Consider the following 21167-nt stretch of genomic DNA (forward strand, 5'->3'; position numbering starts at 1 on the left):
TGGAACATCTTTCGGATAAACACGATAAATCATTACAGGATAATTTTAGCATCCAGAGCCCTAACTGTAACCGGGTTGTGCGGCAGTCCTAACACAGAATTCACGAGCCCCGCCTGTGAGGAACCAGCAGAAGGAACGCGAGAGATTTGACAGCGATGTCTTCGACCACCAGCTTTGGGTATTAGAAACACTCCGCGGTCAAGCTCTTTCCTTCTGGAATGAGTGGAGGCGGGTGTGATCGCGCGAAGCAACACCTCAGCGCAAGGCACGCCGGGATACCGGGGAGCTCAAATACCGTCACCACGCAACCGGCAGGCACGCGGTTGTCATGGAGACCGGCTGGCGACTGCGACAGCCTGGCTGAACCGCTGCCTTCGCCCTAACCCGGGCAAGATGCTTCGCGGGGGCTGTAAAGCCTCTGAGAGGCGAAGACACTTGATCGACCGCCTCAGCTGGCAACAAGACCAAGCGCTGAGCAGCAGCATCTACCTCCTGCGAGAGATTGGCCCCACCGCCTTTCTACTGAGAGAGGAGGAACCGGAAAACAGGGATTTCCGAGTAACTACCGCCCCCAACTCGCCTCGGCTTCCAGCTAGGCGGACCCGCCCAGTTCCCCCGAGACCCACCTTGCATGTAGCTAGCTACTCGCTGCCGAACCTCACCCGCGAGTGTTCCAGACTTTAAAGACGTGCGCATTGCCGAGCAAAATAGTATTTGTTAGAAAAGTTCCGTTATGGGACGTTAAGCCTACAAATCGTATCCAATTCTAAGATGATGCCCCTTGATCTTAGGGCTTGAAAACACAACAGGTTTTATTTGAGTATATGGTTTGCTTTTACGTAAATTCTCGGATCCATTAGCAGTCACTAGCCCTGTAACGCAGATGAAATGAAAATCGTCCAGTCTGTTTACAAGCCGTATATATTTGCTGGATAAATAAAATTGGATTTTCTTTACTTTTTTGTCCCTCGGAAGCTATAACGAGACACTTTTAAAGTGTGGCTTAAATGGCGATTTCTTGGAAAGGTCTTGATGAACAAAAATTGTTATTAATTTTGCTGAAAACTACAGATATTTAATTTTCACATATCCTGCTCTCTCATGAGTCAAAAATCAGCCACTGCTCTACCTCGCAGAAGTTGGCTTGGAATCTTTTAATTTAATGCTACTAAATTAAATTAAATTATTTATTTTAATGTAATTTATTATTTTATTTTAAATTAATTTAAATTTAAATTAATTTATTTTAATAATAAATTTGATTATTAAGTTAATATCATGCATTTTAAGTACTGAGTACAGATTACTAACCTATGCTTATCTCAGACGTCCTTTTCCCACTTTACAACACTTAGGGCATTTAATAAATAGTTTAAGCCAGTATAGACTTAGAGTAAAATTAATTACACTCACTAATTGAAATATATGCACAAAACAAAAACCCAGGAAGTACTCCATTACTAAAAGTCTTTAGCTACACTGCAGAGTAGAATTTCCTTTCAGTTAAAATTTTATAGATTTTTCTTTCAAGCTTTTAACATTAGATTTCTTTCACTTGCCTAAACATAGGGCTCTTAAAAACAATCTTAGCTGACAATACAATTTGTTGAGCAAGGCAAAGAATATGGAAGTGGAAAATTAGACTGGTGTCAAGAATTAAGATGTCCCAAGTAGACTGTATTTAACCTTTTGGAGTCACCTAAACTATGACCTGAAATCTCTGTTAATCCAGTTATTAACTTAATTTTACTCTATAATCTAAAAATTAACTTGAGGTTTTTTTTTTTTTTTTGAGTATGTATTTTTCTTTTGAAGGTTTCACTAGGAAATCCTCATGTTTGTAATTGCTCCACATTTCTGAAAGGAGCGGAACTTTGTAAGCACATATGCTGGTAAGTGATGTTGTAGTGAAGATCTTCCACAGAGAAACATCTTGGTTTATTACATATTTTGCCTTTTTCATGGTTTTAATTCCATAAGATTAATGAAACTTGGTGTTGAGAAAATACAAAGGTAAAATGATCATGGCTTGTCAATATAGTCAATATAGTTTGGGGTATTTTATTTCAACCCAAAAATTAAATAAGATTTAAATTGAGAAACATGCTATCACCTCTACATGTTTGTAATGTTATTGTTTTTAATAAGAAAAAGATCAATGTTTAGATTTTTATAATGTACAAAGGTGAAATCTAACAATAAGACAATGTCCTTGATTCACGTCGGTGATGATAACTACATAGATCATTATGATTTTTAAAAATTTTATTATGCCCTTTTCAGTAAGCATTTGACTATGAATTTCAAGACTGAAGTAAGACTCTACTTTAGATTACTTATGTCAAATCTAGAATTTTTCCTCTAGAGTCAGAACCTGTTTGTAAGGGATCCCAGAAATGAAAAACAAAAAAAATTTCCTCCACCTATGGTCCTTTCAAAGCTTGCAATTTGGTTTTATTATTTTACATAAAATAGATTTTTTCCATTTTTATTTTATGCCAGTTTCCTTAGGGCAAGGATATTCTGTTCTGATTTTTATGTAATGTAATGTTTTTTGCAGTATATTAACCATAAATTTAGTGGAAATATAATCCAAGTATTTAATATACTAATATATATTTAGTAAATTTAAGTAAGAATTTAAAGTATACTTCCCACTTTTTTAAGAGTCATATTCCATTTTAGTTGATAATATTTGAAAGTATTTTTCCGTCATACATTAAAAGTGATATGTATAGGAAAACAGGAATTATCTAGAAAAGTCCTCCATTTCCAGGAGTAGGAAGCTTCTGTGTTAGTCGCTCAGTTGTGTCCGATTTGTGATCCCATACACTATAGCCCAGCAGGCTCCTCTGTCAATGAGATTCTCCAGTCAAGAATACTGGAATGGGTTGCCATTTCCTATTCCAAGGAAGCTTCCAAGGCAGTTTAAAAGGAGTGCTGTGAATACTTAGATTCCCTCACTAACCTTTCTTTGTAAATTACTCTATGTCATAAAGAAATATATGGACTCTCTCTGACAAATCTCTTTATTGCAAATGCCTTTTGTTTCCATGGATCATATGTTTTTCACATACTTATTTTAAAACATAAATTTAATGTCTTGTAACATAAAATGATGAGAATTTTAAATTTATACTTAATGTGTTCAGCAATGTAAATTCTGTAATGCCATACGTATTCTAAAATTAATAATACCTTTTGAGGTTATGTCAAAAATAAATGTTTCATTTTGGTTTTCTACTTTTGGATATTAGGGTCTTGTTGAAAAAATTCAGGCTCCCAAGGAATCATGAATGTAAGTTGTGTTTTTATGTGTGTTTTTACTAATTTAACAAATCTAAAAATTTTTTATTTAGACATATTCTAAATTTAGGCAGTTATTTTTCTAGGTGATCTGACAGCTGTCTGTAATGCAGTTTGTTACATTTAAGACAATTGGAACATTTTTCTGTATAACAAAAAAATACAACTTTATATGACATTTCAAATTAAAAAGCGCTTAATAATAAATGAGATGAAATAATTGCCAGATTTTCAGTAGACTTTCCTATGTAGTCTAAGCAAGGATTCACAGTAGTTTCTATATCTAATTTTATCTTAATTGTGAGAAAAATAACAAATTGTTCAGATCCCAGAAATAGACAGTTGACATGATACATAATTTCTTTTAAAAATATTTACTGACAAATTTTTATGCAAAAATGTATGTTTTTTAGAGCAAAATAATTCTAATGACAGTAAACTCAGTAAACAGAGTTTAAACTCAGACATATGAAAATTTTTATAATTTTCAACTTAACAATAAATTCTGGAGTCCTCAAAAATAAAAGAGAAAGAAAAATAATTCTATTATGGGTTAGTTAGATTTGTACATTTTATAATCAAGATGCTGTCATTATCAAAGTGTTTCCTGCAAAGATTTATTTAACCTATACTAGATTCATCCAAGAACTACAAAGGCATTTTAAAATTTATTAATAAATGTCTATAATATTCATAAAAATTAAAGTAATAATTAGGTTTTTTTCAGTTCAGTGTATAGATTCTATTTAGGCAAGTTCATTCCCCTCAAACTATTTTATAAGTGCAATAACAGTAGACATTTGTAAGTTCTGATAGACAATAAATTAATATTAGTGTTTCACAGGCATTTTTCCTTTATATTCTTCTCTCCACATACACATTCCTTAGTGGCTCAGCAGTAAAAGAAACTGCCAGCAATTTAGGAGACCACCTGCTAAGCAGGAGACATAGATTGGATCCATGGGCCAGGAAATTGCATTTCCTGGAGAAGGAAATGGCAACATACTCCAGTATTCTTGCCTAGAAATCCCATGGACAGAGGAGCCTGGCGAACTACAGTCCATGGAGCCACAAAAGAGTTGGACATAACTTAGCAACCAAACCACCACCACCACATATGTCCTTAGAAATGTCTCATATTGCCTGTCTCCCCTTGTCACCTCTGTAACAGTGATTTCTACATCTTATCAAGAGACCCGTATTTCCACCTGCTTTCTTAGCAGCACAATTTTGGAGGTCCCACGGGCATTTTGAGTACTAAATTCCCCCATATGTGCCCCCTGTTGTATTCCCCAACTCACATATTGACTTTCCCTTTTCTTTAGTCTCAAAACTAGAAACTTTGCATCCTCGGTTTTTCATTTCTCATTCTCTTCTCTTGTACAAATCCTATTTATGTTACATCGTCCCTACTTCTCAACTGTTCTCTCACCTCTCTATCCTCATTCTCACTTTCGGTCAAACTTCACCAACCTTTAGTACTATTCTTAGTAGCCTCCTTGTTTCCAGCACCTGCGCTTTGTTGCTGGCTCCTTCACATCGAAGACAAAAGGTTCTCTCTGAAATGTCTCTTACTCTTCACTTCATCCTCTCCCAATCCTTCATACACAATGATTAGATTGTATGAGTTCATGCATATTGTTTTCTTCTCTATTTCTCTGTTCTATCTACTTGAAGTTAAATGTTCACATCCTCTACACTATTTTCCACATCATGTTCACAAGCTTCTTCTATACTACGCTGCCCATTAGACATATAATCTGAAGCACATGTATAATTTTCTAGTAACCATATTAAAAAAGTAAAAAGAAATAGGAAAATTAATATATTTATATATAATAATATAACAATTATATATTATTATATATAAATATATAATATTAATATATAATATAGTATATAAATATATATACAATATTCTATATAATATATAATAATATAATATATAAAATAAAATAATATAATTATTATAATATATAATTATATATATTATATATAATAATTATATATTATATATTATACATATCATATATTATATATTATATATATTATATTGCTATATATATTATATGTATTTAATGTATATAATATATATAATATATATTTATATTGTATATTATATAATATTTATATATTACTATAATTAGTACACATTATATTATTATATACATTATATATAGTATATATTATATATTATATGTATTATATACATTATATATAATATATTATATATTATATGTATTATATATAATTATATTATATATTTTAAGTTATGTTATATATTATAATTATTATGTATTTATATATAATACATATATTATATATTATATAATAATATAATATATATGTATTATTATATATTATATTATGTATTATACATATATTATATCATATATCATATATCATATATCATATATATTATATATTATATTATTATAATTATTATATATCAATAGCTATATAATACATATATTGTATATAATTATATATTATATCATATATATTATATTTATATTTATAATGTAATTATAATATAATTTATAATATTTATATTATATAATTTTAATTATATTATAATATATAATAATATATTTTACTTTAACCCAATACATAAAAATATCATGTCAGCATGTAATCAATATAAAAATTATGAGATAGTGTGATGTTTTTCTCTTTGTATTCAAAATCTAGTGTGTCGTTTACACTTACAGTACATCTCAACTGAGACACTGTTTTTTCATTAGAAATGCTTAATCTGCATTTAGACATCATAAAATATTCAGTTGAAAAATAGATTCAGATAACACATAAATTGTTATAAACATACTTCTAAACTTCCAAAAACTATAGATTATTAGTCTTCCATTTAAACTTAAATAAAACAACATCTAAAATTCAATTTTTCAGTCACACTATCCACATTTCAAGTGCTCAGTAACCAACGGCTATTGTATTGGACAGTACAACTCTACCCAATTATATTCAACAAATATTTATTGTACTGCATTTTAGTTGAGAGCTCTGCTAGGTTATTTTTTAATCAATTGAATCATATGAATTGCCAATATTTTTTCATCTATGAAAATAGTTTTTTCATATGGATAAATTTAATATTTTTTATCATATTATCCTTTGTGTTTTTGAAGGCAGAAATCATGTCTTATTATTTTTATTATTAAGTATTCCTGTAGTAGAAAAGTTTGTAAATGCTTAAATTTGATCCTATATATGAATTTTGAAAAATTATATTTCCTACTTAAAATATTTTATATAATATTTAAAAGATGTTTTAGCTACTCAACATTGAGAATATCCTTTGTGTACAAATATTCAAAGAAAGTATGTCTCAATAATATTGAAATTTATCATTTAAATGAAAGCTAGAACAAACATGTAGGAAAATTAAAGTAATCCAAAGAAAGCTATAAACAGCTATTCATTAATATTATGTAAAGCATATAAATGTAGAGAAGAAGGTTACTAATAATGAAGCAGAAACATTTTGAACATCATTCATAGATTCTTCTAAAACAAATCTGGAAGCAATTATTTGTACCCTAGTGTTGCATTCCAGAAACCTGAGACTCGCTTTTATTTTTGAAGACCTACAAAGATGGCTGGAGAAGGAAATGGCAACCCACTCCAGTATCTTTGCCTAAAAAATCCTGCGAACAGAGAAGCCTGGTTGGTCACAAAGAGTCAGACACGACTTGTGGACTAAGCACAAAGATGGTTACATAGGAATTTTTCATAAAAATATCAGTTTTTGAACACTGAATATTTTTCCCATCACCCCACAAATATTTCCCAGCAAAACCTAGCTTTATTGCCGAATGGGTTTTTTCTACATACAGTGTCTAGTAGATCCTATCTATTCCTTTTTTCAGTTAAATATTTATGGATAAAATAAAAACCACACTTAAGGAAAAATTTTTTAATTCCAACCACAAAGATGCAATAAATATTTATTTTCTATTTTCTTTTTTGACTTTGTATTTATACAGAGAATAAATGTAAATGTGGAAATTCTGTGTTCTGCTTTTATCACACACTGTTAATTTATAAACACTTTCAGTGCTAAATAGTCTAAGTTGCCAGTGAATGTTAAATAAATTATGATATACTCAGAGTATTATATGTCATAATATATTTAACATTCTCCTGTTGTTTGGCATTTAACTTATTTCTGAATACCTGTTATATTCTTTTTTATCATGACTCATTTTTATTGATCTTTTTATTAATTTTTATAGGAGTATAGTTGTTCCTGTTATATTCCTTATATATGAAACTTTTTCTTCTCTCAGTTATTTCTTTAGCCTAAAGTCTCATTAATTGGATCTTGGGGTAAAAGTACTGTTTTTTTTTAATTTAGATATAATTGACATAAAACATTATATAAATTTCAGGTGTACAACATAATGATTCACTATATATGTATATTGCAAAATGATCACAAAACCACACAATTATAACTTTTTTCTTGTGATGAATATTTTTAAGATTTTTCTCTTAGCAACTTTCAAATACACAACACAGTACTATTAACTGTACTATTATCACCATGCTGTGCATTATGTCCCCATGACTAATTTATTTTATAAATGGAAGTTTGCACATTTTGACCACCTTTAGCCATTTCTCTTACCTCCTAGCCACCTCCCTACACACCTTCAGGCAAGCATCAATCTGTTCTCCATATCTGTGAGTTTGAGGGTTTTTTCCTTTTTTAAGTATTAATATTTTATGTCTGTCACCCATAAGTATTGCTTTATAGCAGTACTTTTGCTGATTTATGAATTCAGCAATATATCAGTTTTCTGCTAGTTTTGCTTTTTGGATTCATGTTTTCGTCGTATTTAACATATTACATATATTTAACAGCATATTTTAAGTCTCGAAAGTAAATAAAGATACATGGAAAATTTTGAAAAACTGAGATATTTTTATAATACTAGGAAAAAAGACAAAGTCACACAAAGTAGGAAAAGATACAAAGTTCATAGTAATCTATTCATTCCCAGTAAATTAAGAAAATAGTTTTCATTATTTCATATATCTGACATACCTTTAGAATCTAAAATGCCCTGAAATAATAATAATAAAGGGCAAATGAAACATAGCCCTTTATGTATTTATTACCTTTTATTTAGGTTTTATTCTATATCTGTGACACATTTTGATTTTAACCTACTTTTCTTTGATATTAATGAAATTGAACATCTTCTATTGACTTATTTGTGCTACATGTGTAAATTGTACTTTGGCTATTTATTTATTGGAGTAAAACTACAAGCTCTTCCTAAATATACGGTTTACCCCTCTTTGCAAATGTTTTCCTATTGACATAATTCTTTTTTGTATGGTTTTATTAAGTTTTGTTATATATATATATGGGTTTTTGCGTGTTACTAAATCTTACTATTTTTATTTTTTGTGTATATTGTTTTGATACTTTGAAAGTTGTCCTTCCATAGTATTTTAGAGATTTGTTTCTGCTAACTTTTTCATTTTATTTTTATTTTTCCTTATGGCATCCATGTATAGTTGTGTTGGTATAAGTTGGAGATTGGTATTTTTTAATTAGTTCAGTTTTCTCCATATTTCTACCTAGTTATCTCAGTAACAGCTAATAAATAGTGCTTCTTTTCAACCTTGTTTCATAATTTTTATTCTTTAGTGAGTTTTTATATACTTTATTGTTTTTATAATAGATTGTGATATCTGATAAGGTTAACTGTCTTCCTCTTCTCTATTAAAGAGGATTCTTTCCTAGTCTCTTACATTAATATTTCCAAATTAATTTCAGAAGAGTTTGTTTCTCCCTTTTATTCTCTGATTCATTTTATACCATAGAGAATATTTTGTAGCCAGCTCGTCTTATGAAATTTTATGATTCAATATTTCTGCTACTGTGGAGAAATCTTTTGTTCTTCATTCTCTTCCTCTTTTTTTTAGGGAGCAGATGTTGCTCTGTCTCTGTGACAAATAGCCCTCATCCTCCAAAGTAATGGTTAATTAAAGTATAATACCCTCCCACATTCCACCTGCCACCCCACCTTAGACAAGGAACAGAGATCTCTATAGTCAAATGTAACCGTGAGGTTTTCAGTATTTTTAGTGTGTAAGTGGTAATCTTTTTAGGGGGAAATGAAGCTTTTAATTATCTTGCAAGTGATTTTTAATCTATATGTATTAAAGAATGTATAAAATGACTAGAACTCAGGGGGGCCAATAACAGCTGGCATTTTAATTATGACATGTTAAGGAGAGAGGAAGAGAAAAGAACATGGGAATGGGCCAGAGAAAAAAGGAACCTAGGATGCCTTGATCAAAAACTGCATGCGCTGAGAGCACCAAGTAGGATGCCAGATGGAGAAGATTCGGAATTCAAAAACTGTCCATCCCAAGGGTATAGATAATATAGTTCCTAATAGGTTGTCCTGAGGAATACTGCCAAATCTGTGAAGGATGTGGCTACTGAGATGCTCTTGTAGGGGCATAAAACTGAGAGAGGAAAATAGGCACAGTGGAGTCTTGCTCTCTCATTATCTATTTACTAATTTATTCATCTAACAAATATTAATTATACTAACTACTCAAATATCTCTTCCCCTTTCTGAATTTGCACCCATTTCTTTTAATACTCTTGTATGTTGATTAAGTATTGTTTTTGAATAAGAAATAAAAATGTAAGAGATGATTACAGCACCAATCCAAGGATGAACACTGTCTTATAATTAATCTAAAACATTTATAAGGTACTAGTTGTACCAACTCTTTACAGTAACAAGAAAATAAGAGATAACTTCCATTCCTTTATAAATAACTCTTTTCTGACCTTTTGGCTCTGAAAGGAATACAATAAATAGTAAATGTCAGTGTAATAATTCAACCAAGTCTGTCTTTCTGATAAAAAATGCTAACTTTCAGCCTAAGTTGTTTCTGTATCTCCAATTTGCCATCAAATTTTAATACTTTGGAATTTATCACCAGCTGCTTTGCAGTTAGGTCTTGTGGAAAGAGAAATCAACGATTTGCTTCAGGAAATTCATCGAGTTCAAACTCCCCAACAAGAAATGAACAATGAAAATGCACAGATTGAAGAAGACGGTTACATTAAACAGAAGGAAATCGGTTCAGATGATATCTGCTCTATTTGTCAAGAAGTACTTTTAGAGAAAAAGCTTCCTGTCACCTTTTGCAGGTGACATAAGTTTTCTTTAGATTCTACAAACTTATGAAAAAAATTCTAATTTAATGTGTTTATAATATATTGTTATGAAACATGTTGATAGAAAAATAATACATATTTAAGTAATCATGTTTAATTAGCCTTTTATTTCCTAACATGTATGTTTAAAGAGATCCTGTTCTTACTCTAAATATTTCTGGCTACATTTAAAGGGTGAAAATTAAAAACTAAATTCTACTTTATTTCCCTTTTCACTTTAAGTTATTAAAGTAGATAATTTTCATGTTTTTGTTTTACACACATGAACAAATGCCATGGCTTGTAAGCCGCCTGTTAATGCAGGAGATGTGAGACGCAGGTTTGATCCCTGGGACCCAAAGATCCCCTGGAGGAACACGTGGCAGCCCACTCCAGTAATCTTGCCTGGAGAATCCCATGGACAGAGGAGCCTAGTGGGCTACAGTCTATGGGGTTGCAAAGATTCGGACACGACTGAAATGGCTTAGCATGAACAAATGCCATTGCTTAGAGTGGTTACAAAGAGTTTTCTGAAAGTAATGATTATTTTACTTTAAATGATAAAAAAAAAATTCTCTTCAGCTTTTCTAAATTTTGTCTTTAAACCTAAATAATTCAAAATTCCACTTATACCTAAATGTTTATTAAGGGTTTTGTACTCAACTATTCTTAAAGGCACTATAAAGTTGGACTTGGAAAATCTGAGCAACCATTTGGTATTTAACTTTTTAACTCTTTTTTTTCCTTGGTCATTTACTAAAATTTTCATCCACATTGTATTTTTTCACATAGCTACTTGTTTTGCATATTTTGAAATTATTAACTATTTCCCAAAATATTATTTCTCTCAGCAGATATTAACTGGGTACTACCACCTTTATGTTAGTGTAATATCTAGAAAAATAAGGTGCTCTCAGTAACGTTTTTTATTTAAAAATAATAATTATTATTATAATTTTCCTCTTTGATAAGACTGTATTCATTCGCAATTTAAAAATGAAAAATATAATGATGCAAAACCTTTTACTACCAATTTCATTGAAATGGGGAACATTTTGTCTGGAATTCTGATATACTAAATTAAATATGATAGATTAGATTAGACTAGATAAATAAGATAGTATTTATGTGTGTGTGTGTGTGTGCTCAGTTCCTCAGTTGTGTCCAGTTCCTCGTGACTCTTAGGACGATAGCTCACCAGGCTCCTCTGTCCATGGGATTTTTCAGGCAAGAATGATGGAGTGGGTTGCTATTTCCTCCTCCAGGGGAGCTTCCTTACCCAGAGATCAAACCCGTGTCTCATGTCTCCTGAATTGCAGGTGGATTCTTTACCACTGAGCCATCAGGGAAGCCCCGTTTATGTCTGTAATCAAGCTATAAATAATCAGTTCCGAATCTATTTTTATGGGAAATAAAAATGGTAGCACAGAAAACTTATTTATGTAAATAAACTTTGCTGCATACAAATCGTAAACATGGATTTTATTTCTAACAGGTTTGGCTGTGGCAATAGTGTTCATATAAAATGTATGAAGATCTTAGCTAATTATCAGGATGTGACATTGAACTCTTCCATGTTGAAATGTCCTCTGTGTAGGAAAGACTTTGGACCATTAAATCTTATTTTAGAGGAATTCAAAAACTCGAACAAACTTGTGACTGCAGCTGAGAAAGAACGATTAGACAAGCATCTTGGAATTCCTTGTAATAAATGTCAACAATTTCCACTTGAGGGAAAGTGTTACAAGTAAGTATCAGTTAGTAAAATTATCAGCTTGTAGTCTTTTTTTTTTTAATTTAGGAAACTTTGAACATTAGAGTACTAGTCATTTAAACTTCTTTTCCTCTTTATGTTTTTTTTAATTTTTGTTTTGTTTGTTTGTTTTTTTTGGGGGGGGTGTTTTGTTTTTGTGTTTGCCCTATATAGGATTAGGCTGCTTATTCAGGATTTTCAGACTAGTGATCTATGTCAGCCCTGTACCTCAGGACTTTCAGTTGTTTTATCTCCTTTACTCACACAGAGTATTAACTTTGCATTCTGGTCTAGATTGTGAGTCTGAACTAGCATTCTTTCTTGGAAGCTCTGAACACAGGATTTATAATTTGGCTTAAATCAGTTTGCAAGCTCAGAGCCCTGCTAGAGAGACCTCTCATCCCCTGTAATTTTTTTTGAACCACCTATGAAGTCATTGCCAAAAACTTCTAGGACTGAGCCAGAGGGATATTGACTAGATCAACTGAAGTTAACTTGCCCCCAACTCCAAATTGCAATGATGCATGTTTTGTTTTCTTTTACATCTTAAACCACCACAAGATACTTAGGAGAGAAAGAAATTTTCATTACTTTTTAAGTAATCCTCAAACTTTCCCACAAGTCCCACAATAAAATATCAATTAATTGCTATGCTTGGAAAATTGTTCTTTCATAATTAAAATCTTAAAAGTTAACTGTATGTGAAGAAGAAAATATCTTGTTTCAACCTTTGCTAAAATTTTTCTAAAATGCAGTCAGTCTTCCTGGAATTACATTATGATGAGCCCAATTAATATATTTTTAAAACCCTCTCATAAAACTATAGACCTGTTTTTATCACCCCAACAATGAATGATACCTTCCTCTTGGAACTCTTCTAATACTTTGTTTTCTCAATGTGTCGCATAAAAACAAATCAGCCAGAACACTGTTCGCAAAAGTCTTTATTGGAAAATAGCTAGCCTGAGAAAGCTCCAAAGGAGCCTTTTCACTTGAGGAAGATGGGCAGAATTTTTATAAGGTTTGGCAGGAAGTGTTCGGACAGTTTCTGGAATGTTGGTTAAAGAGAATTCTAGAAAAAGGAAAGACTTGATATTTGGCACTAGCAGTCGTTGTTTTGGCAATCTGAATTTTTTCAGGAGGAGTGAGTAAGAAAAATAAGGGACCAAGATAACGTGGAAAAGTAAGTTGGGAGAAATAGCTTGGGTGGGGAATAAGGACAGGTGAATGTCACAGTGTAAAATTTTCAGTCTTTATAGTGATGTGTTCCTCAAATGGTTAATGTGTGAGTGGCTTTGGTAAATTATCTTGTTTTTGTTAATGACAGTGTTCTCCTCTGTCCCTCTGACTACACTTTCTGTCCCCATGGGTGATTCTTCCTACTACCCCCCAATACAGGTATTCTCCACTGTTCTGCTCCCTGCCTGCTGCTGTTCCACACTCTCAGAATAACTTCTTCTATATGCATTTGGTTCACAATTATTCACATCAATTTTCTTTTACAAATTAAAGAATGCACTATTCCACTCCCTCAAATACTAAGATTTCAGCCGTTAGCCTGAAAGAACTATTTCCAGTAGTTTAGTAATGGTTTGAATAAGAGGCAAGATAAACTAGAAAGCTTTTCAGTTCCTTCTTCATTAAAGTTCATAATATAGCTATTAATACTTATTATCTTTTAATTTCAAAAATATCATATATATATATCAATACAGAGATGCTTAGCTTTTTCTAGCCCAGCATAATCTGATGTATTGAATAAATTACACCATTGCTCTGATGTTATTAAGAATCTTTCTTGTGTATATAAATAATACTAATGAATAAATTAATACTTGCTGTTTCTAAGATGTCTGAAGGATATGTTTTCCCAAATTTCTCTTGGAAATAATCTTCTCATTCTTTGATAACTTGAGTAAGAAAATAACATTATTATATTGCTTGAAATGTTATTTTTTGGTGAATATTGCTGCAAGTAAATTAGAATTCTCTGCTTGTGCCAAAATTTTATGTAAGTAATATATGCTTAGATTGAATTTGGCAGAAAATGAAAATTTTTATCATATCAATAGTTTTTATCGCAAATTTTTTTATACATATAGGTTTTTCCATTTTGTGAGGGACGAGAGAGAATATAGTACAATTCTGTTTTCAAGAACCTTTCTACTAAGTATAACTCCAGCATTCATGAAATCATAGGAAAACACTGGGTAATCAAATGATAAAATATCTAATAGGCTGTTGGACCTAAGGAACTTAGAGAAAGAGGTAGATTCAGGATAAGGTATTCCAGGAAGACATCATGGTGGGGGTGTGTGGTAGGCAAAATAATAGCCTCCCCAATATATCCACCGGAGAAGGCAATGGCACCCCACTCCAGTACTCTTGCCTGGAAAATCCCATGGATGGAGGAGCCTGGTAGGCTACAGTTCATGGTGTCACTAAGAGTCAGACATGACTGAGCGACTTCACTTTCACTTTTCCCTTTCACGCACTGGAGAAGGAAATGGCAATTCACTCCAGTATTCTTGCCTGGAGAATCCCAGGGATGGCGGAGCCTGGTGGGCTGCCGTCTATGGGGTCGCACAGAGTCGGACACAACTGAAGCGACTTAGCAGCAGCAGCAGCAATATATCCACATCTTCACACCCAGAACCTGTATGTTAGGTTACATGTTGTAGGAGAATTAAGATTTGGTGAAATTCAGACTGCTAATCATCTGACCTTGAAATAAGGATATTATCCTGCACTGCCTGGGCTCAGTGTTTAATCACAAGGGTTCTTAAAAGTGAAAGAGGGTGGCAAAGAAGACAATCAAAGGGATACGTGACTATGGAAGGAAGGCACAGAGAGATACTGCGTTGCTTGCTTTGAGGAGGAAAGGGACACAAACTAAGCTAAGGAAGGTGGGCAGCCTCCAGAAGAAAGTACAGAAAAGCAGATCTCCCCTATAGCCTCCAAAAAGGAATGCAATTTTTGTGGACCCCTTGATTTGAAACCCATTGAGACCCATGTCCAACTTCCAACCTACAAAATCGTAAGATAATAAAGTGTTGTTTAAGATGCTAAGTTTGTAATTTGTTACAGTAGCAACAGGAAACTAATATAGGTGAGACTTAAGATGGGCCTTGTCATTATCTGCATAGTTACCAGGAAATCTTAACCAGCGTTTTTCACCAAAAACCATCAAATAACTGGATTTTTTTTCTTGTATGTTTTGGTGTTTTGCATTTTTAGGTGTACCAAATGTATAGAATATCACTTATGTCAGGATTGTTTTGATAGCTGCTGTCATCTTTCTCACTCATTTATGTTTCGTGAGGTACAGTATCCTTCTTGAATTTCATATAGTGTTTGTATTTGTCCCATTGTAAATCTAAGTAAAATCTAAGAATAGATAACACTGGAATAGAGCTGACTGTGTCTGAATAAAAACCAAAGACCATGATTTTTTGGATAACTTTTTCATAAGGTTTTCTAGGCAATTGGTTCTTACATCAGTAACGTATAAAATTCAACACAATAACAAATATGTGATGATATCATATATAAATCATAAGGACAGAAATTAATGGCCATCAAGCTTGAAAATTCATTTTGAAAAAAAAGATCTCAACACACCAAATGGTTTATTACTCATGACGATTTATGGTTTTAAAATTTCTTACATCACTTGAATTTAACAAGTAAAATTTCTTACATCACTTGAATTTAACAAGTAAATTTGGTGCTGAACTTACTACACAAGATAAAACATCCACAATTACCATTATTGATTAATAGGTTAAAATTTTACATTTAAAAGTAATGTTAGAGTAGCTGTGCAACAGTATATAAGAGTGACTAATAATTTGCAATTTCTTTAATGTGTTAAAAAGCTATATTTTAAAATGATGAGTCTTTATTTACAGTATTATTTAACTGATATGCATCCTACTGATTTTAATGCACAAGGTAAAAGTTTCCACAAATTGCCAAGTAACATGCACTTTTTACGTATTACAGAAGAGAAATCAAAAATGGAGATCGCTGGGGAAAAGGTCAGATAAAACTGTAAAATATGTCGATATTAAAAATGAGATAGAGGAAAAGATGCCACATTTTCAAGAAAAGCAAGAGTAAGATTCTCAGTGAAATTTGTATTTGGGGAAATATTTAAATAATTTTTCAGTTTGGATAAGTTTTATTCATTTCTTTATTCAATAAATGTGTATTGATCAAGTACTATTATGTACTAGATGATATAGTATTCAAGTGAAGAGCAAAGCTCTGGAGTCAGAATGCTTAAATCCAGTCCTAGTACAGCCACAGGTTGGATATGCAACTTTTGGGCTAGTTATTTCACTCCTCCCTGCAACATTTTTCTTTATCGTTAAAATAGGGACAGTTATAAAGCCAGTCTTACAGAAATTTTGTGCATGTGAAATTAATACACACAGTAAATATTCAAATAATGCTGTCTACTATTATGTTATTATTATTAATTCTACCAAAGATTATATTAGGGATATAGTAGTTATAGTAGTTTCCTTAGTAATGATCATCAACATAAATATAAAATTAAAACTGATAGGAGTTAATATAAAGAAAAAAATGCAGTTAGCTATGAGATTGGCTTTGAAGTAATCAGCCCCTGGAACTTCCCAGGTGGCTCAATGGTAAAGAACTCTCCTGTCAATACAGGAGACGTGGGTTCAAAGATCCCCTGGAGAAGGAAATGGCAACCCACTCCAGTATTCTTGCTGGTAAATTCAATGAACAGAGGAGCCTGGCTGGCTACAGTCCATGGGGTTGCAAAGTCATCCTTAGCAACTAAACAACAATTGGCCACTAGGGGAAGGAAGTCTTTCTTTTCTCATTGCCCCTCTACTCCACCCCCATGGAAGAGTGTTGAAGGGATTGGTTGTATTTCAAAACCCTGACTCAGCCTCTTTACTAGAGGACAGTTTTTGTCATACTTCTTATTAATGAAAGAAAATTAAACTTACTGTGTATAATTACTATATTAGGTACACTATAAAACATGAACAAAGTTCATTTTAAAAGAATGGGATAAAATTGAAATATTTTTTAAAAGACAATTTCAATGAATTAACCAAACAAAAATTGTGCCTATTCATGATATATGTAATATATATATTTAAAATTTTATCCTATGTATATATATTTCTATCCTACATATATATATAGTATGTCTATATCTAGATAGATGATTGATAGATTTCTGTCCAACCCAGTAGAAACCTAGCCTATGCCCTGTGGGTGCTCCACACACTTCAGGGACCATAGCTCTTGTGGACTATAAAATGCTTTGTGGATGTGAAATAAGGCTCTCCATCTCCATTTTCCTTGACCCTGGCTGGGTATCACACGTCAAACTATTAAATGATAAATTCTCTAACTAATGGTTTAAGAGATATTGTGGAGGTAGGCAAGAGAACTTTAGGGATAGAAGAACGTTCTAGGCAGAGAAAATGGAATAAATAAAAGAGTTTCAAGATAAAAAACTGATTAATAACCTGAAATAATAGAAACACACAGATTTTTTTTTCAGTTGATAATTAAATGACCTTAGTAAAGGCAATTTTTGTAGTTTATCTGCAGAGTTAATGAGAAGTATATCTATAGAGTAATGAAAAGTATAAAGTTTTCTAAGAATATATTTTAACTTTATTCTGAATAACCTTTGAATAACAAAAATGCATCCAACCTTTAAACCAAGCTTTTGTTTTTAAATATTTGTTTCATCTGTTTTATCAGCTGCTAGTGGCATCAAATTTACATTGCATAATGTTAGTTATGTTTGTTGGTATTTTTGGTACAAAAATGGGGCTTGTATTTTTACAGTACATTTACATGGTCTAACAGTACTGAAGTAGTAAGCATATGCCCCATGTGAAATAAGTTTCTTCATAGATTATGACCTACCAATTTATCATAGTAGCCTGGAATATTTAATATGGCCTACCATCCACCTTACTTTCTACCAGATGACAAAGTGAATTGGGTTATATTTTTCTAAACATAAGCCTTTGTGTTAGCTCAGCTCATATATATGAAAGTACCTAGTTTTCATCAAAATTCTGTTCTGGTTTCATTGATGTGAAAAAGCTCAACTCAAAAAATTTCAAGTTAGTATTTTTGTTTGAAATGACTAAATTTTGTTCTTTATGAAGTTGATGTTGAAGTTGGATCCATCTTGTTCAAGATCAAGGCAATAGATTTTTAAACTTTATAATGCATAAGATTTATTATCTTCAGTTCTAAAAAGTATTGGGTTCATTTGCATTATTTATATGGAGGTTATTACCTGTACTATTGTTTGCTTCCTGATCTATAATCACATATGACCATTCATATCTCTCTGCTTATTCTCACTTAGCCAAATTTATACACCAAAACACGTGGTAAAGTCACTGCCTCTCTTTCTGGTCACAAAGAATAGTAAACTGCTTGCTCCAGGATACCAATGTCGACTTTGTCTGAAGGCATTTCATCGTGGTCAGCATACGAGACTGCTACCATGTACTCACAAGGTAGAAGTCACATCATTTTAGTTTGACTTTCCCTGTAGGGCCAGTTTTCACAAATGGAATGGCAATTTAAGTCTCTCTTTTTACTTTTTAAGTTGGATTATGAGCAGAGATGTTCAGATTGAACAGCGTGTGTAAAAAGCTAGAACAGAGACTGTTGAGAAGGTGGCTCTGCCTCCCAAGGATGGATTCCTATTAATTAGGATTCATTTCTGTATATACTACTGAGGAAACATAAAATGACACTTCAAGTTAAATACTTTCGTCTACTTTGGTTACTGATAAAGAGAAAAAGCTTATAGAATATACTAACTTATGATTCTTCAAATGAAACAGAAGTGCTTAATTTCAAATGGACTCACTGAAATCAAAGTTTTAATGTTGCTGAATCGCTATGTGGTGGTAACCAGGTTTTTTCTGAGATAAAGTTGTTTTAATAAATAAACTTTTATGATTTATGATATTATGTCTTACCATCATCATATAAATCTTCAACACAAGTTGACTATGACATTTTTATTATTTAATAATACTCATTCATTAGAAAGTAACAGTGAAATGGTATCCATAGAGGGCTTTGCATTTTAATGTGGAAAATAGCAATCAGTCTATAAACAACTACATTTTTAAGAGAACTTCTTCAAAATATTTCCATAAAACATGACAAATTGTATTACCTTCCAATTTTATGAAAGTTTTAAAAGGAACACAGTGATGATATGGGAAAATTTGTATGAATACTATACATTATAAATAAGATATTGTATCTCTCATTAACATAACTTTTTTTTAAGTTTCATAGGAAGTGTATTGACAGTTGGTTACTCCACAAGTGCAATTCATGCCCTATTGATGGACAAGTTATATATAACCCTTTAATCTGGAAAGAGAGAGCGGTGAATGGACATGTACATCATTCTGTTTCAAACACAGACATCACTCATCTGCCAAAACAGGAAGAACCAAAACTTTTTATTCCTGGTACTGGATTAGTCTTAAAACAAAACAAACCTAGAATTTTACCTATCTTACCTCAACATAATTCTGAAAAATTGAATACACTTCAGAGTCCAAATGATACTTATCAGAGTATAACAATAGATAATCTATATTCTATCAAATTAGATGATTCAAATTCAAGAAAATCAATCTATGAATGTAAAATTAACCAACATTTTCCCAGCTATCTCCAAGATTTACCCACTGGATCCTTTGGAAAAACATCATCTCAAACACTTTTTCCTTCTATTGATCACAAGAATACAGTACATCCAACTGAAATGAAAAACCCATGTATAAATAAAAAACACCACACTAGTCAAAGCCAGAAGATGAACAAAAGTTGTAAAGGAACTAACCACAGTTCAAAGAAGATTCTTGGTAATAAAGTAAGAGAGGACAACACGAGATCAAATACTTTGCTTCCAGATTTAAATCTTATTGTCAATTGGGGTACAACAAAACTTAGTTTGTCTAAGAGGTATAATAATTGTATGGGGAAAATTAGACCAAAATGTAGTCATTTATCCAGAAGGCCTATATCTCACCCTTTAAATACAAAAAGTCCTGAGCTATCTTTAATATTGGAAGGTGTTCATTTATAAAACTTAATTTATTAAAATCAGAAAATATTTGAATATCAAATGTAAAATTTTTGTAGAACATAATAAATGCTATGTACTCTTGACAAATATATATAAAATTCTCTGCTATTATTTTGCCTACTTGTCTACGAATAAAGACCTATATATATATATATATAATTCTCTGTTTTTATTTTGCCTATTGTCTATGAATAACAACCTAAGGAAATGACCTCATTTCTTATAAGACTTAAAGCATTAATAAGTATGTTTCAGGGTCTTATGAATTATAAATAATTTTTAGAAATGTTATATATGACTTTACATTGATTACATTAATTGTTTTTAATTAAGGAAATAGATTTCCTTGCTTTGAGTTACTGTTTCAAACATTTCATTAGATGACATGTAACATACAGGGATTCTTTCCAATTATTTTTTACATTTCTGAACTAATGATCACCATAACCCTATAGGAAAATCCAGATGGTGGTTTTCTTTTTTTATTTATTTTTAATTGAAGGATGATTGCTTTACAATATTGTGTTGGTTTCTGCCAAACATCAACATGAATCAGCCATAGGTATATATGAATCAATCTCCCTCTTGAACCTCTGTCCCACTTCCCAATCTATCCCACCCCTCTGTTGTCACAGATCCCCAGTTTGAGTTCCTTGAGTTATACAGCAAATTCCCACTGGCTATCTGTTTTACATATGGTAATGTGTATGTTTCCATGCTACTCTCTTTGCTCATCCCACCCACCCTCTCTTCCCCAT

At 31.8% G+C, this 21167-nt stretch overlaps 1 protein-coding gene across 5 annotated transcripts; it reads left to right on the top strand.

Moving 5' to 3' along the window:
• The first annotated feature begins 317 nt into the window (after nt 1-317).
• On the top strand, nt 318-20561 carry ZSWIM2 (zinc finger SWIM-type containing 2). Of its 5 annotated transcripts, none has more exons than XM_081579446.1 (9): nt 318-558; nt 1796-1892; nt 3258-3298; nt 10303-10513; nt 12015-12266; nt 15510-15594; nt 16278-16390; nt 18655-18808; nt 19600-20561. In XM_081579446.1, the coding sequence occupies exons 4-9, from the start codon at nt 10386-10388 to the stop codon at nt 20407-20409; spliced, it is 1542 nt and encodes a 513-aa protein (XP_081435572.1). In that variant the 5' UTR covers nt 318-558; nt 1796-1892; nt 3258-3298; nt 10303-10385; the 3' UTR covers nt 20410-20561. The 5 variants fall into 5 exon arrangements, with proteins under 5 accessions (XP_081435572.1, XP_081435574.1, XP_081435570.1 ...); XM_081579448.1 differs by having other exon boundaries at nt 1816-1892; nt 18901-20561; XM_081579444.1 differs by having other exon boundaries at nt 1816-1892.
• The last annotated feature ends 606 nt before the right edge of the window (nt 20562-21167 follow it).

The sequence above is a fragment of the Giraffa tippelskirchi genome, chromosome 3 (assembly GCF_054371585.1).
Source record: "Giraffa tippelskirchi isolate mGirTip1 chromosome 3, T2T-mGirTip1v1.2.pri, whole genome shotgun sequence".
Classification (NCBI taxonomy): domain Eukaryota; kingdom Metazoa; phylum Chordata; class Mammalia; order Artiodactyla; family Giraffidae; genus Giraffa; species Giraffa tippelskirchi.